The following is a 17,882-nucleotide window of genomic DNA, read 5'->3' as shown; positions in this document are numbered from 1 at the left end:
GGTGAAAGGTAAACTTAAAAAAAAGGTTTTCTTGATTAAAATTTAAAACACAAAGCACATTTACATTTGGCACTTACATAACTTAAATAATCACATTTAAGCTAAACTCTTAACTTTCAGGTCGGATCAATCAGCTGCATAACCCTTAGATGAAACTTTACCAAATTCAGCCACCTTATGAAACAGCAGCTGAGGTTTTCAGTTGGACTGAAGAACGAGATGAGACTTGAGGTGATAGATCTCATTTACGTTCTTATCACAGCTACAGAGGTATAGGTTACCTGTCAGAGAGAGCGAAGAGAGTGTGTGTGCGTACACCTGATCTGGTGCCGTCATATCGTCTTTCTGTTGCACCACTGCCCTCGGGTTACAGCAAATAACACCTCCAACACAGAGACATGCTTTGCAGGACAGAAAACAAGGTTGGTGATGCAGTTTGGAACCAAAAACCTGGCAGGTGACTCGATCACAGGTGGCATCAGCAGGTGTTTGGGGAGCCCTGCATTGGGTCTGAACCGTGCAGTTTGCACTTGTTCTCCTGCTGCAGGAATCTCAATATTATAACCAGCCTGCAAGTATTTTATGAATCAGAAAGGTCACGTATCAGTCAAGGGTCTGGCAATAAAGACTCAGATAATGTAAAGAGCATTATCCTTCAACTTGCCTCCAACTTCCTTTATTCTAACTGCTCTAACATCCTCATGTTTGGAGAAAGTAGGCAGCTTCAAGCAGGAAGGGGTCTAAAAAGCATCTGTGCACTTTTAGAAACAGGAATGTCGTAAAAGTCTATTTTCCAGCTGGTATAATCTCCACAAACCTTCTGGGACTAATTATTCAGCCTCAGTGTGACTATGTGAACCTTCCAAGGAACATAAAGGTATGTCTTTGTTTCTGAGCTGTTAAAGGAACATGCTTGCACTGTTTCTTCTATAATTTAAGGTTTGATATCAGGAGAAAAAGACAGAAAGGTTTTTAACTGCACAGGTTAGCAAAATCACCTCACGGCACGTACGAATTTAAGTTTAAACCTGATGTTTTTCTTCCTGCACATGTGCAGATGTGTTTCAAATATATATAAATGAATAAAAATAAAATGCTGCTGCATTAAGGTACAAAATCTTTACCAGAGCCTCAAGTCTAGTTTATGTAAGACACAAGCCCCCTGTCAAGGACGCAACAGCAGTACCTCAGAGGATACTGTGCAGTGAGAGGCTGTTATTCCATTAAAACTACAATAGTGCAGTATATTAGTTGACCTGCTTATACAGAAAGACCAACAACATTTAGCAGCGAGAGCCTAATACCATCCTCAGGAGTTGGTAGAGACCACAAAAGAGGAAACATTATACTTGCATTCATGAACAAACACAAGTGCAAACTTCTGAATGTTTAAATACATTTATTTCGATTAGATTTACTCAGTCTAATCAGCTTATCACACTGCCTTGAGAAGTAGCCACACAGGTGTGTTTCTGCTGTGTTCACAGCTTTCAGATGCACTACAGGTGTACAACAAACAGTGTTTAAATATAAAAATCCTGATTCTTAGACAGGGAACAGCACGGAGGAGGTTTCAGAATAAAAACAATGAACTGTATAAATGTCTACATGGAAAGTCTGTAAACAACATCTGTTTACCTGAATGTGATCCAGGCCTCAGCCCCCCCTCATAACCCTTAACTATGTTTGTGATCAAGGTATGAGTGTGACAGTAAAACTCCTACAAAATTAGCATGGGTGAAAGCAGAAGTGCATCCGAGCTGCAGGGTGAATGTGCTGCTCCTGAGAAGAAAGGTCGAGAACGACAGAAGAAGAACAAAGAGGGAGACAAAGCTGAAGGAAATTGTCCTTCAGTAATAATCGAGTTATTTCAGACTCTTCTGAAAAATATTAGAAAGTTGATTATATTTAAAATAATTCATCGCATTCATAATCAAACCAGTAACAGACGCAGCCTGATGGTCTCGACTCAGATTAGCATTCATTATCTCGCCCCTACAAGCTAACTGTTGACCACATGTCATCCAAAGTCTGCCCGTGTCAAAGCTGGCAGAGGGTGTTCGCCCGGGCATGTACCTGACAGGAGACCCACCCCCTGCACCAAAACAAAGGCATGTGCAGCAATCTGCTGCTGGAAGAGGTGGAGAGTGTTCCTCACTCAAGCTGCCACTTCCAGCCAGTTAAACAACATCCAGCCCCGCTGCTCAGCTGAGCAGCCCCCCCCCCCCCGTCACATGCCCTGCAGCTGAGGGGTGCATCCAGAAAACAATGATCTGAGGGTCAGGGGTCGAGATGACGGAGTTTCTGGTGTCATTTAGGATGCTAATGTTATGCAGGGCTCTCAAGCGCAGGGGGACAAAAGCTTGCACAGCTGAGTTGTTGTTGTGACTTTAAACTTTACTGCAGGTTTCTGTCAATACGTTAAATATGAGCATCGCTGTGAGGTGGAGGGTTTAGCTCGGGTAACTATGTGGTAGTAAAAGAATAATAACCTTTAACTGTGAACCTTCAGTCGTGTTAATTCAGAAGAATGTTTCAGTCTAATTCTCCCTCAGCTTTTCATCATTTTTTTTATAGGAATTGGCCTATTTGTGCCACGAGGATAGGGGACATTGTAAGTTTCCACTTCTAATCTCTGTACGCTGTCAATGTTCTGCAGCGAGCCATGGCTCACACAGCAGATTTAGAGATATCCTGAAGTACATGCAGGTTTAACACACGAGTAACCGGAGCACACAGGCAGGCCACAGACAAACTTGCTGTTTCCAGGGATTTTTAGACCATGTTTGGAGCCCGTTTAGCAAAATACTCCCCCTCTCTCTCTCTCCCTCCTACTGATCTCTCTGTGGATGAACAGTTGGTAGCTTTCAGAAGCAGGTGCAGCTTCAGGCAACACATCCCTTATAAACCAGCCAAGTATGGCAGAAAGATTTCGAGGAAAAGTGATGTCAATTATTTTTTTGCTGATTTTGTAGAAAACTATAATTAACAACATTAAAACACTTGAGACATGTGTCAAGATAAAGGATGCACTGTGGGTATGAGAAACACAAGAATACAGGGTTATGATTTCTAGTACTTAGCTGCAGGAATATCATGATGAATGCCATCAAAATGACTTTTAGAGAAGCTTTCAACACACTCGCTTTGCATTTCAAAGACAGATCCAGATCTGGATAAGGTGGAATTTATTGCTGACGGTGTTGAGCTGAGTCAGAACAAAGCCACAGGTACACCAGTGACGTTCCTGGATCTAAACTCGGATTAGTCTGCCAGATAACCCATGCAACAAACAGAATTCCCAGGGTTGTGACCTTAGTGCGGAAGATATGTTCATTCTTTTTTGCATGAATCACATGCAGCCTGAACTCACCACAGTCAGAACCACTAATGTCTTGGTCACACACACACTGATTATGCAATGAATGTGTTGTTAGCAGCACTACTGTATGCTAAAGGCTGACTCAGCTCCACTCCAAACAGGAAGACAGCGTGTTTGTTTACAGCTGCTGAGGATGCATCTGAAAAAGAGAAGGAAATTAGAGGGAAACGAGCTGGGGGGGGGGGGGGGTTGTGAGGGAAAGGAGGTGTGTGTAGGTGGGGGGTGTTTTGTTGATCGCTGTGTGGGGCTGTGGCATGAAAAAAGTTAAAGACAAGGGGGGAAGAGAGGAAAAACAGAGCACAAGAAGGGCATTAACTGTTAAATATGAAGGAGTGTTTGATGTGTGAGTTAAAAAAAACAAACATGGAGACGTGCTGAAGAGGATTTAAAAGTTTTGATAAAATGTCAAATATAAAGAAAATGTGAAAGAGAGAGAGAAGGCAAGCAGAGGGGACAGCGGTGGAGTAAAAGACAGCAGCATCCTGTCAAGGAGCATGTCTGCACTTGTTGTGGAGGTGGAGAGAGAGGGAGGGACCGGAAGTCAGACAAACCCATCAAAATAAAAGCTAAAGCAAGAACAATACAAACGCAAAAGGTAAATTAAGCACAAATCATTGGATAGGTATGGAAGCCCGTTTCCGCCACTAAAAAAAAAAAAAAAAAAGATACTTAACTCGAAATGTCGAGTTATCTTTCTCGAAATTTCGACTTATTTTCTCGAAATTTTGAGAAACTAAGTCGAAATTTCGAGAAAATAAGTCGAAATTTCGAGAAAGATAACTCGACATTTGAGTTAAGTATCGTTTTTTTTTTGTTGTTTTTTTTTTAGTGGCGGAAACGGGCTTCCATAGAGGTTTTCTATTAGATTTGACTGGTGATTTTACACCAGTGTCTAAGAGGGAAGGTGTGTGTTTGGAGGGGGTGATTGGGACTATACAGTTGAGAGGGGAATATTGAATGTAGAGACTATGATTGGGAAAAGGAAAGCAGATATATTGTGTGTCTGAGATGGTTTAGACAATTGCAGAGGAGGGATGGTGGATATATTGGACAAAAGATGTTGAAGATGAAGTGAAGGAGGACATGCAGAGATGGAGGTAAGCCCCCTGAAAGGAGAAGCCGAAAGAGAAAGATTTATTTATTGAAGGCTCTCGGTTTTATTGTGAAAGGCTAGACCGGATGTTTGACCGATCGGGGTTTAAAAGCCGAGACGGACCAGCACAGACTGAAAACCCGGACAGACAGCAAGCCAGGCAGAACATAGTCCCGCTACCTGCCCGCTTCACCTCATCGGCATCAATATTATTGTTTTGATGACGTAACCCGAGACAAAAACAGATAAAAAAAATTCACCGACGCCATTCACAGCGGGACACCTGTGATGGAGTGACACGGCTTCCTCCGGGCGGACTTTAAACATCTCCGGAGCCTTCTCCCCGGCGCATCCACGGCTTCTTTCGGCAGCTTTTATTCCATCTTATGGCCACCTGTTACCGTCAGGTTCAGACCTGCAGACAGACTCGCCGCGGATCTTCAGAAAACCTCCACCAAGTAAGCGCTTCACGCCGGATTTCTCTCTGCAGAAGTTGGCAGCGCAAAGTTGCATCATCTGCCCAGCTGTGGGGATCAGGAGTGCGCTTTAGACTTCAGCTGAACGAGCCCGTTTACTTCCAGCTCCTCTCAGATTTTATACTCAAACAGTGTATTTTTACACAGAGTTTATTTTCTTGTGCAGTGAGCTGATGTTCGCGTTGCTCTGACAGAGACAAGCCCCGACATGTCAGAGGACGAAAAGCTAACAGCGTGGCGGTAAAAACATAAATGTAAGCTAATTTTGTTTCGCGGCAGTGCGGACAAGTTCGTAAAGTCAGCGCTGTTTTTTTGTTTCTGTGTTTTTGGCCTCGTGGATTTTATTTTTAAATGATCAGTGTTGACTCTGTGTCCGGAAGTGAACGACATTGGATGCATTTGTGGCGACAAAATATTAAATAAACGGTTTTGTTGAAATTTGTTCGTGCGCCGCTTTCTGCTCGGTGACAGCGAACGTCGAAGTGTTCCGCCGTTAAATCAGCGCGCGCGTCCCTGTTCTTTGCTGTGTGAGTTCGCGAGCACGCTGCCTCGTGCACGGGCGGCACGGATTTGTTTACAAACACAGGTCTCGTGCTCCGAAAACGGAGCAGCTGGTGCCTCCTAGCGGCCTACAGCAGAATATACAGGAGGAAAAATCAGAGGCGCTAAAAATAGATGTTTTTTTAATTTTATTTTTTAATCTTCAGTTTACTTGTTTTTACACCGTCCAGCTGACTCTGTGCGCTCAAAAAACTAAAATGATTATTGTCTGACGTATTTTTAGTTGTTATTAAGAATTAATTTACACAGTCTTGTATATTTGCACATATTATTTGCCAATATTATTTTTGGTAAAATTAAAACTAAACAAAAAAAAAACTAAGCCTAAATAATATTGGTGTCGATGAAAAGAAAATCTACACCTTTAAAAACAATGAAAATTAAAATAATTTTGTATATTTATAAAAATGGGCAAAATAAAAAAAAAAAAAAAAAAATATAGCAGAGGTCTTAATTTTGAGTCTTTAAGCTTTGGTGCCTATGTTTATGGAGACTGGGATATGTGTTATACTTTGTGATGAATGGCAGCCATAACAAAAACCAAAACCAACACTGAAACCAATAAAAACAGAACTAAAACTTTAAACTGTAAAAACACAACTGAATTGAAAATTAACACAAAATTTTAAAACCTCTGTCTTCCTTAATTAGGCTACAACTGACATGGCCAGAGCACAGACCATACAGAGCGCTGGAGAAACCCCTGCTGGAGGAAACTCCTCTGTTCCATGTCACAACACCTGCCGAGTGGAGCTGCCTTGCCCCCTCCACACCTGGCCTGGGATGCTCAATAGTACGACCACCACCCCCTCCTCCTCCGGGACCAGCTCTGGTGCCATACACATCCACCACTATCACCATCACCACCATCACCTGCAGCCCATGCAGGCTCTCTATGTGTCGTACCCGCTGTCGTACTCCCACCCAGACGACCACGACGACCCCCGAGTTCACCAGCAGTTACCTGCAGCATCGCCTCCCGACCGGAGGGATTTGAGGTGCAGAGGTGCACCTGCACCCGGTGACATCTCAGGAGAACGTTCAGGTAATATTTAATATTTACAGTTTTGCACACAGTGAGTTGTAGCGTGGTGTAATATTAAAACTACGTGGGGTAGTTCTACTTGTTTTGACAGGGAGGCAGAAAAGAAGGTCAATGTAGCACCAAGCCCAAGTGCGGTGTTAATCATTAACCCTTTCAGCAACAGCCAGGGTGATTCCAACAGAGTAAATGTGGGGCATAGTATGCTTGTGTGAGGCGATGTGGGGCACATTCTGACAGGGATATAGCACAAATACATTTCACCTGCATGTGAACTCTTTTATTTCTACGTGAATACAAGGATAAAGGGAAGCTAAACGTTGTCTTATGCAGTACACTTATGCAGATCAATCCATTCCCTGATAAATCCTTTTAAGATGCAGGTTTTTCCCAGTTTTCATTAGGGTCTCACCCCTAAAAGGTGCAGTTTATTTTTATGAACCAACAAAAAGTCTGCCATTTTGAATTGAATATGCAATTTTGGGACTCTTTTTTTTCTACTTTAACAAACGTCTCCTTCTAGTGATTTAGACGGCTCATCATCATATGTGTTCAGTCTGCCTTTAGACTTTAGGGATGCTAAATTATGAACTTTTCAAGTTTTTGTTGAAGGGTGTATCGGTGGCACTTTGGTGAATTTTGATCACTTTGTGTTGTATGAATTCACATATAAACCGTCCAGTCTGGCACCAGGTTCTCATGTGCGATAAGCGTCCCGACCTGAAAACCTCTGCATACCAGCACTTAGCGCCATCTAGCAGCAACAGAACCACACCTATCTTATTGCAGCTTGCAGCTTTAATTGAAGCTTTATTTCTCTTAATTTGAGGTAGTTTTTAACATATTCCAGAAAAGAAAAAGTCTCTGTCTTAGAGTTTTTTAAAGTGTACCAAATCAAAATGTCAGAATCTGTCTCAGTTTGTCTCGGCTGGTCAGGTGAGCCTCAGCAAATCTGATTTTAAAGCCACTGCAGCAGGAAAGAAGCTGCACGTATACACAACAAGCCGTAGTGGTTGGGATCAGATGTGACTCAGCCACAACCACACACAAGTGTTTGCCTTCCAGACCCCCACCCTTAAATAAACACCAGCGTTATCAGTTAGCAGGAGAGTATCGGTTGGTTATGTGTTTACTGGAGCTGTGGCTTTATTTACTTGACAGGAGTTTGTTTGGGCAGCGCTGATGAGTGGGGACAGGTGGAGGGTAGAGATGAGATGTGCTCCAGCTGTCGCAGGGATCAACATGTGGTCCCTCTTTAGTAGAGTGACCTTGAGGCCAGCCGGCCTTTATGCTGATCTTTCAAGAAGCTGCCCAAGGTGCCACAAATGCCTCAAACTGCTCAGAGTTTATGGGGCGAGGCCGGATTCATTTCAGGGGACATTAGAGTCGCTGCCACTTTGTAATATTAGTAAAAAGAGCTCTGAAAGCTCATTGTGCTGCTGTCACTCTGAATAAGGTGTCTGTGATAAGATGTTGATTTGTGCCTGAGGCTGTTTAAGTCTGCCGGAGACACTCAGCCCTCCGCTTCAGAAAGAAAATCACCTCTCCGGGCGATTCAGGAATCAGGTGAAGTAAGCCCAAGAGTCTGTATCCTGGAGGAAAATTTATCAGAAAGGTGAATTCAGGTGAGGCTGCAGAAGTGGCTCAGCAGGTTTAACTCTGGCTCTGGGCCACGCTGTTGTGACAGAGCTGTAGCAATGTAAACAAATATCTTACCATCCTCCTCCTCCACCACCTCCTCTCTCAGCTGTAGTTCAGCTGTGCATGCAGGCATGTTGAGACATGTCCCCGCCTGCAATAAAGAAACAATCTGCAGTTTCCTCTTCATGAGAGGCTCAGCCCGGCAGCACAGTCAGGTCAGCCTGTCAGTGTGTCCCCAGCAGGAAATGAGGCCAAAGAGTCAAAACTGCAGGGATTTATTCAGTTAGGTTTTTTTTATTATTATTATTTAAAAAAAAACAGCTTTACAAAAGTCGGTTTATCAGATTAAAAGTTTGCTAAGCAGGCTTATGAGTCAATCACTAAGCCAGTTAATGGGCAAGTGGATTTGTTATTCAGTGAGTGGGTAAGTTGATTATTCAGCTATCTGCACAGAAACCGAGTTAATTGATTAGTCGTAAAGCTGTAATAATTATTGAGCCATCATCAGTCAGCCAATTATTTAATAGACCAGAGGGTCAGACTGTTTTCACACATGGACATTGGATGATTCCTGGAGGATCAGTTCAGGACGCTTTACAGCAGGAAGTAGTCTGCTTCAAATGGTCTGTCGCTGCAGGAAGTACTCCGTGTGGTTTAGGGGTGCAACGATACACAAAATTCACGATTCAGTTCGTTTCGATACTTTGGTGTCACGGTTCAATATTTTTTCGATACAAAAAATGTTCATGCCTTTTTTAAGTTATTAAATTTATAAATATTTCTTTTAACTCAAAAGCACAGTTTTTAAATTAAATGTTGCTGAAACAACAAAATAATTAAAAAAATAAATGTATCTGATGAAGAAATCACTGTGGAAAAGAGTTTATTACAGAGAAATGGCTCCTTCCAAAATAAAAGCTATTTTGTCGACAGCAATAAAAGTAGCAATTGCCCTGTCTATCTCTTTTGCCCTCTTAGAATCTAACGGCTGTCTAAATGACTCGGCTAAAGTTTGTAGCACGCGTGCTTGTTGTTGTTTTTGTCTGCTTCCACTTGTCTTTGCACTAGTGTGATGTCAGCGTATATGTGCAGTCATATTCGCTGTGTTCCGACCGATGTAATTGAGCATTGCGTGGCACATCCGACATACTGTTGTACTTTTGTCCACGACGAGCTTAAGTAGGGTCATACTTCACATGAAAACCAAAATAGTTCCAAACGCCAGATCTGAATGACGGTGGATGAGGTTCAGTTTCGGGTAGCGGTGAGGCAGTTGCCATGCTAACTTGAGTGAATGCATATGGGTGGCGCTCAGTGGATCTGCGCTCGACAGTGCAGTCTAGGCGGAGTAATCGAACGCAGATCCAGTGAGCCCTCAACACAGACGGCATCGTCAGAAGAAAAGCTGATCAAATAAATTAAAAATTTTATATCGTTCAATACATATGGGTACCGAACTGAAAGCACTGTATCGAAAGGTTCAAAACAGATACATGTGTTGTTGCACCCCTACTGAATAGGTGCTATTCACACATCACCGCAATCAAACATTACACAAATTTTTTTTCTTTATCTTTTACCAGGAAGCTGACAGGTTAAAGACCGATAATGTGTCAGATTTTTATGCTTTCAGGTGATGTCTAGGAAAGTTTGTGGCCACGAGTCTTAAAATGGTTTACTCATTAGTTAATTGCTCCAAAGCTCGCAGCCTGTCATCAAGATGAGATAGTTTACTTTGTCGTACAATGCGCTCCTTTGCGGTCACGTCATTCGCGGGCTCATGTGCACCGCATTTGCTTAGGTTGTGTATTTGTTAAGGGAACAATGTTTCAGAGCTTCTAGCGCAGTCAGCGGAAATTGAATAAACTAGATAGCCAGCCAGTATGTTCCCTGTTTTGCTCTTCTCTGTTTCGGTTCATCTGCAGGTATCTGTTTCTTATACGGGTGTTATAAAAGACATTGCATTACAGACGTCCACAGTATCGTGTCACGGGACATCCTCCCATAACGTTATGGCCATATTAGCCTGATGAGAGCTGTACTGTTTAAAGATGGTTTTGGAGGCTTGTTGCATCCCAAGTTTATAGATATTAGTGAAACATTAATAACAGAACTAAAGTAGGTAGAGTTATCCAGCTCACCATTAAGCTTCCTGCCTCCCCCGTCAGTGTATCTTTAGGTTTAGTCTGAGGTTTTTAATGCCACCCCCTCCTCACCTCACCCACCCCTTCTGTCTCTAGTGGCTCCCACATTTAACTGGTCAATGGGGTCTCTCTGTCACCTTGTCACCCCGTCAGCCTATCAGATGGACAGGTTCATCTAGAAACCCGCCCCCTTTCCTCTAGGTCACCCTATCGCAGCTCGGCCCTCTGCGCTGTCTTCCAATCACACGCAGATGTCTCCAGGAGCGCTGCCTCAGAGTTACCTTGGCAACAAGCCAGGGTTTTCCTGTTTGTGTTTTTTTTTTTTTCTTTCTCTCCGCCGCTCTCTCTTTTCTCTCTTCCTCTCTCTCTCTCGCCGTCTCACTCCGTCTCTCTCTGTCTAGTCACCTGCATCTTTAAAGGATAAGTTATAATCCTCCTAGCAAAGTGGATGCTGCGGTTGCCGGGGGCACCACGGGCGCTCGGCGTTGTGCCGGAGACAGGGGTCGTTTCAAAGAAACTGTGTGATTGGACGAAGTACAAAACAAGCCGGGGAACCAAAGGTGTACCGTAGAGAGGTCAGAGAGGGCATCTGTTCAGCTTTCAGAGACAAGTTATTAAAATCAAAGAGGCCAAAATCTAAAATCCAAAAAAGCCAGCAGCTGATTAACTTTTAATTAGTTCATTGGCATCAAAATTAAAAGACTGAGACAGTTAAAGTATTTGTCCTGTTACGATGCTTTCTCACACTATGAAAAAGGATTTAAGAAACACTTAAACCAAAATACGCAAAGTAAGTACAGATATGTAAATGAAAAGAGTTTTCTTAAAGTCATAATATCTCAAACAGATTCAGGTCTGATTTAGGTTGGATTGTCACAGCAGAGGAATCAGACTGGAGGCTCAGGTATCTGCTTATCCAAGAAAACAAAACAAAAATCATTCTGTAAACACAACAAACACAGAAAAGCTCTCTATGCCAGACTTATTAAGCAGATTAAGAGATTACTCTCCCAAGTTCCATGAAGAGGAAGATAAGTCACCCCATCAGCCTCCTCCTTAAGAAATTTGTGTGTTTGTCGGCCTGTGTGAGAAAACTAAACGTCTATTTTTAGCCTGATTTACTCTCAGAGGTCAAGAAAATCCACCTCCTCTGTCTCTTTTCCTACTGAAATGCATAACATTTAAATTATTATGATTCCCCTGCATGTAACTTTTAATCCGGTTTTCCTCTGTGGAGGAGTTCAGTGTCTGTTACTGTGTGGGCACGCATCCCCTCTGACTTAACCTGTCTGCACAAGGAGGCCATTAATGTATGCTGCTTGTTGACAATCAATTGATGATAACCAGAAACTCTGCAGGAGCTTCTGGCCGTTCACACGTGAACATTTATTTTCACTTGAGAGGCAGATGGAGTTCATGAGGAAGGTAAAAAGAAATTCTTATATGCAGTTTTCTCTTCTTCTGCAGACTCGAGCAGACGGGAGCTCCAGCAGCCCTCCAGCCGTCTGCGACCTCAGTCTAACATGTTGCCCCGAAATGAGCGGCCATCCTGGGCTTCGCCTCGCCGCAGAGCTCCTGTGGGAGAAGCAGTGCAGGAACAGGAGATCAGGAGGGTGGCGAACCAGCTGAGGACAATTGGAGATGAGCTGAACGTCACGCTCCTCCGTAGAGCGGTAAGGAGGGTGACGGGAAAAACCTGGGCTCAGTTTTAACCTTTAACCCTAAAGTCTCTGAGCTGTTTTGGCGACTGCAGGGATTTTTTTTTCAGTGTGGAGTTGATGATGACGTAAGTGTGAAGTGCTTTCTAGTCCTTGAAAGCAGCGCAGTTACATCGATTCTTTCGCCTGCCCCTCTCTTTCACTGTTATCAGGTTTATAAGTGGATGTGAGTTCAATGAGTAATTGCACGTGTGCATGAGAGCGGAGAGAGATCGATATTTGTGAGTGTGAGCGAGTGGATCAATTACAACTGTGTGCGCTCCTATCTCCATCTTTTATTCATTGTTTGCTCCTGTTCATTAGTTATCTGTTTTCTATCTGGGCAGCAGGGAAGGACCCACAGTTAGTCGCTGGATGTTAGCAGATCATGTCAGAAAAGTAAAAGCCCTTAGTTGTTTGAATACATTTTTTTGCCATGAAGGGGCATCCACACAGGAAGTGACTTAGAGCAACCTGGTGCCCAAAGACTCTGTAGTGACTGAGTTTCAGCAACTACAAGAGAGCAGGTGTAAAATAATGAATGCCGCGAGAACCTAGTTAAACTTTTCTCACATTTTGAGGCAAGTGAGGCGAGGGAAGCCGTTGTAGCAAAGGATACTGTTGATACATGAGGGTGTGGCAGATACGTTAGATGGTAGCCTAGGCAACAGCTGCACCATAAAAAGTTGCTTTATGTGTGCACTATGCTTTAAAAATGCTTTAAAATATGCAGTTTTTTCAAAATAAACGCCACTGTTAGTTGAAGAAAGTAATCAGAAAGATCGGGCATTTCATATTTTCAAAATAAAACCCATTATTTTGTTAAACTGTTGTTGTTTTCAAAATAAAAGCCTTCAGTTATGTATGGGAAGTTATTAGGATGCTTTAATTCTTCTGGATTTTTCAAATTACAAGTCCCTTGTAGATATCAAACGCTCGGAATGGTCATAATTATGTCAGATTTTCACAATAAGAGCCCAAAGTTAGTTATAAATGAAGAATAAAAGCACAATAAAGGCCTTGTGTGTAGTATTTGTTTTTTTTCAGCTGTAGGTAAGAAACTAAGACCTGCAGTAGCAGCAATCCTGAGGTTTCTCCAGAATTTGCATCGTCTAGCTCGTTCTTCTTTCTCTCCTTTCATTCAGAAATTAGGTCACACGTGGAGCTCTTTAATCCTTTTTTTTTTTCTTCCTTTTGTCTGAATGACAGCGTTCTCCTCCCTTTACTGTCTGTTTCTTTTGATTGTTATTTCTTTATCTCGCTCCCTCTCCGGCCCCGCCCTGCCTCTGTGCTCTACATCGCGTGAGGAGTTGGCAGTGACCTCCCCCCTCCCCTCCTCCTCCCTCCGACCTCCTCTCCCCTCTCGCTCCCTCACCATCCCGCCTTTTGCACACAAACAAAGATGACGTCACCTCCTCCTGGCTCGCACTCAGATATGAGTTGCTCACTTTATGAGGATGTAGGCGCACGCCTCCCTCCCCGCGCACCCCTCCTTGCAGACAAGCGCAGCAGGTTTCAGGGTTTGCTTTTCGTGTAACTGTCTGCCGCTCTGTCTTCACACTGAGAGAGATACTTCAGTCTCTGGGGAAAACTGAGGAAACTGTGCGTGTTGTTTATGATCTAGTCAGTTTTTCTGAACGAGCACTTTGAAACAAAAGCAATGAGGAAAGGGAAGAAGGAGGGATGGAGGTTGCAAAGGAAGCATATAGGGAGGTGTAACCACAACCACAGCCACAAAGGTTCATCGTCCTCCACACAGAAACACTCTTGTTTTCCTCGTGTTCGGGCTCAGCGCTCCTCATTATTAGTCTTTCTCTCCATTATCTCTTTCTGGCCACTTCTTGTTTCAGAAGCATATATTTATTAATATTTTAAAAACATGAATAACAAATCAAAAAGCAGGAAAAGGCACCTTTCATAGCTCAACATGGAAACATCTAAATCCATCTATATATTTTTTTGTCCATTCAAGAATTAAAAAAAGAGATTATTACTTTAGTAGATGTTATTCTTTGTCACAGTGGGGTTGATGTATGTGTCTTTTCTGGTCACTTCTCTTCCTAGGAGTAAGACATTTATGTTCTACCATGTGACATTTTTATCCAATAACACGGTGACTTTGTGAGATTAGGCGATTACAGCGTCACCAGTTCTTGCCATGTCACCACGGGGCTACCTCTGAGCAGCATCCACTGAGCCTGAGTTAACCTTTCCACTTAAGAAGTTAAAAATGGGGTTAAATAACCAGGCAGATGTTTGCTGCTGATATGATTTGATCTCTGAAAATTCATAAATGATCAGCTAACATCATTTATATAGTTTCAATCACTTTGTTGTTGTTGCTGCTCCTCCATGTGTCAACAAGGGCATCTGGAGACAACATTGACTTGCATGAAGCTGCAGCCATGTGATTAAGTCTCTTCTATGAGCTGTTTCGGGGTCATTTTGTCAATGCATGCGCATTTTTAGCATCTAAAAAGGTCAGTTGTTGAATAATGAAATGTTGTTGAGTTTTATTTGGACTTCATTTGGTCTTTTCTTTCTCCCTCCAGCACGGCGGCCCTCACTGGCACGACTTCAGAGACGTCTGCCGAGGACTCCTCAGCTTCATCACCCAGACTCTCAGCACTCTCTACAGGCTCACATAGACTTGCTGTAGCGAACAAGACAACCTGGACTGGCTGCTGCTCTTCATCGTCACTCACACCTGGAGGTGCGACTGAAAACATCTGTTGAACAAAAGAGGCGTTGGGAAGATGAAAGCGGCAGCTGGATCGGGCTGCTCCCTGTGGAAACTGGACCCTGCCTGTCCGTCTGACTGCCTGTCAGTCAGTCCGTCAGCCCGTCTGCTGGTACGGACCGCTGCTGACGGACTGACCTGTATATTTTGTAAAATTATTATTATTTTTTTCTCCATGTCATGTCTCGGGGCTCAGCTCTTTATGTAGCAGGTGTGACTCAGCTCATGTGAGTCGGAGTGTATGTGTGTGTGCACACATGGAAGATGTGGGTCAAACAGAAGCTGTGAGGTCCTTAGAAAAAGTTTAAAGCCACTAGAAGTGTATGAGGTATGTGAACCTCTGAGCCTTAGCCCTAATTCTAACCCTGTACTGTCAGAGTTTGGGATTTTTGATGGTCTTCCAGGATTAAAATACAGAAATGCCACTGATATTTAAAATTAGGATGGGAAATCTTTTGATTTTAATATCAGCTGGAGGATGCAAAATCATTTCAGTTTCAATAGACTGCATCTCTCCAGCTCTTCCCTCTGAATATATAAAAAAAATGTGTTTCTCTGCTGTGGCGTTCAGCATTAGAGGACTGTCAAAGGCACGATTTGACCCTCGTCTGATGTGTGCGTGTTGCCGTTGTGTCTTTATCGTGCAACCTGTGTCCCTCTTCTTATAAACTGTGAAAACTGGGCGCTGTGGTTGCATCGCAGGGAAAAAGAAAACGAAACAAAGTCGGGTGTTATTCCGCTACGGAGCGAAGCACAGACTGAACCTTTTTCTCAATCTGCTTCATGTCAGTGTACAATGTGCCTTTCTGCTTGGCGCTCTGTTGAGGTCTAATCTCCAACACCAGGACAATCAGCCCCACACACACACACACACACACACACACACACACACACACACACACACACACACACACACAGTTTGAATAAAACACACTTAATGTTGGAGTGGCTTGTTTGCAGTCACTGGATTCGAGCATTCGCATTAGATTCAAACGTTCCAGCTTCACTCGCTCGCCCGCCTGTGTTGACAGTGTTCATAGTTACTTGATCAACTGTAAATATTCTTTTGGAAGATGAAACTTATCCCAATCCAAAGGTTTGGATGAACCTTAGTGGAGAGTTGGAAGATGTTTTGTTTTTTTTATGTTGTAACTGTAGAGCAAGTCTGAAATTAAATCCAGTGGATTTGGGAAGATATTCCGTCAGCAAAAGAGAAATAAATGATTTGGATCTTTATGATTGTTGGAAAGTATTCGATGATGTTTGTCAGGTGAGCCCTTTGGTTGTGGGATTATTTTCATTGTAGTTTAAAAGAGGGGGGGAGTCGATTACTCATATTAAGACCATAATTTATTTTGAAAAGTAGCCTAGCTGTAGCATGGTTTTTGTTTGGGTTTTTTATGTTATTGTTATTTTTTTCACACATTCCTGATCAAAAACTTTACTTTAAGCGCTACTTGAGTTGTAACAGTTAAAAAACCAGACTGATTTAGAAATCACCCACAGTGAAAACACTCTCATTCATGCAGAAACACTCTCAGCGGTACTGTGTTAGAAAGCATTACAAACGGCCTCACTCACGTTCTGTTCTCTGCTGTCTTTGGCCATGAAGCAAATGTGAAAAATGAGATGTGAGGAGCATTACTGAACCATGTGAAAGCCACATTTGTGAATATGAAATGAGATGGGGAAGAAATGGTACCAAAAAGTTTCCCTTTAGCCTCTTTTAAAGCACAAAGAAGAAGAAATCAGGCGTTGCAGGCTCATAGCAATACTCAGTGTTTAGCAGCTTGAATCGACTGGGCCGAACCAAACGGCCGCCGAATCGTCAGTGCGGTTTTTCTTTGTAAATTTATTTCCAAAACCGTGTGATTTCTGTTTTTATTTGACAGCTGTAGTGCTGTTGGTGCTACACATGCTCAAGAATGCAGATTGATGTACTGTAACGTACTTTGGATTAAAGTGCCCACTTATCATTTTTCATTTTATTTCAGGAAACGTGGGGCCTTTCAGCCTGTTCGAAACGCCGCTCTCACTCGGCCTTAGCCACGCCGTTTTCTACGTTTTTGGCACAGGGCCTTGTTTTTAAGACTTCTGAAAGCCTTTGTGTATAAAGTCGTAATGATACCACAGCCCGTAGAAGTTCAGCTGACACTGAGCTGAGCAGAGATTAAACCGCTCGCTCCGTAGACTCTCATTCACTGCCTGTATATTTATATTTGTCCGGCCTTTCGCTCGCAGTGCTTTTAGCCGTGTTTGCCGTCATCGGAGCTGCCGGTGAACTCTGAGAGCTCACAGCTGATGTTTCTCCTGGTTTAGCGCTCGCCTCTTTCCTACCAGCAAAGCTCAGTGTCGGTCGGCCAGTCACATGCAGTTTGTATTTGCTGTTTTCAACTTTTTTCTATTGTAAAATTTCTACATGAATTTTGTACTTTTTTTTGTTTTGTTTTTATACAATAAAAGTAAGAATAAATATTTTTCTGTGTTTGGAGTTTAATTTCTAAGTTTTTATCAGGACAGTGGGATGAATGATGTGTCCTTCAGGTCCTATGCTGTTTTCTAGTTTCACATTTTTACTTTTTGACTCTGCTAGAGTAGCTTTGCATGATTCAGTTTAAAATAATCTACATTTGTCTTATACTACACCTTTCTTCAGGCCTTTAGTTCATTACCTGTTTCACACAAGTGATTTTAACTCCAGGAGCTCCAGAGCTAAAAGTAAAAACATAAAATTCTCTTGAGCATCGGAGCAGTCTAAAGCCTGAGCTTCTAGCTCACAGGGTTTACTTCTTTATACAGTACTGTGCAAAAGTCTTAAGCCACCTGTAATTTCTTAATACTTTAGTATGAAAATCGGAATAATGTGCAGGGATTCTTTGAAACATCTGCAAACATACACAAAAATACAGTTTATGAGACAAAAACACAAAAGCACATTTCCAACAAGCTTGAAAGTCGATACTTGGTATGACCCTCTTTTTTTTTCTCCAGGCATCTTTCTTGACATTTATTTAATTAGTCTGCAGGAATAGGTCTCCAGCTCTTTGGCTGCCTTTTGTTCTGCTCTTTTTCAGGATGATCTCACACTTTTTATAATAACGATGAG

The 17,882-nt window shown here is 42.6% G+C and overlaps 1 protein-coding gene across 1 annotated transcript; it reads left to right on the top strand.

The window, feature by feature from the left end:
- Positions 1-4,573: 4,573 nt before the first annotated feature.
- bbc3 (BCL2 binding component 3) lies at positions 4,574-17,253 on the top strand. Its single transcript, XM_005461135.4, has 4 exons — positions 4,574-4,933; positions 6,164-6,557; positions 11,807-12,012; positions 14,589-17,253. Exons 1-4 carry the CDS (start codon positions 4,862-4,864, stop codon positions 14,682-14,684), a joined length of 768 nt encoding a protein of 255 aa, XP_005461192.1. The 5' UTR covers positions 4,574-4,861; the 3' UTR covers positions 14,685-17,253.
- The last annotated feature ends 629 nt before the right edge of the window (positions 17,254-17,882 follow it).

Source organism: Oreochromis niloticus, linkage group LG14 (genome assembly GCF_001858045.2).
Source record: "Oreochromis niloticus isolate F11D_XX linkage group LG14, O_niloticus_UMD_NMBU, whole genome shotgun sequence".
NCBI lineage: Eukaryota > Metazoa > Chordata > Actinopteri > Cichliformes > Cichlidae > Oreochromis > Oreochromis niloticus.
The sequence above is the reverse complement of the archived record's forward strand: the minus strand, read 5'-3'. Positions and strand labels throughout refer to the sequence as shown.

Coding starts and splice junctions, on each gene's coding strand:
- bbc3 (XM_005461135.4), top strand. CDS start 4,862: ATGGCCACCTGTTACCGTCAGGTTCAGACCTGCAGACAGACTCGCCGC. Junction 4,934..6,163: donor CTTCAGAAAACCTCCACCAA/GTAAGCGCTTCA, acceptor TTCCTTAATTAG/GCTACAACTGACATGGCCAG. Junction 6,558..11,806: donor CATCTCAGGAGAACGTTCAG/GTAATATTTAAT, acceptor CTTCTTCTGCAG/ACTCGAGCAGACGGGAGCTC.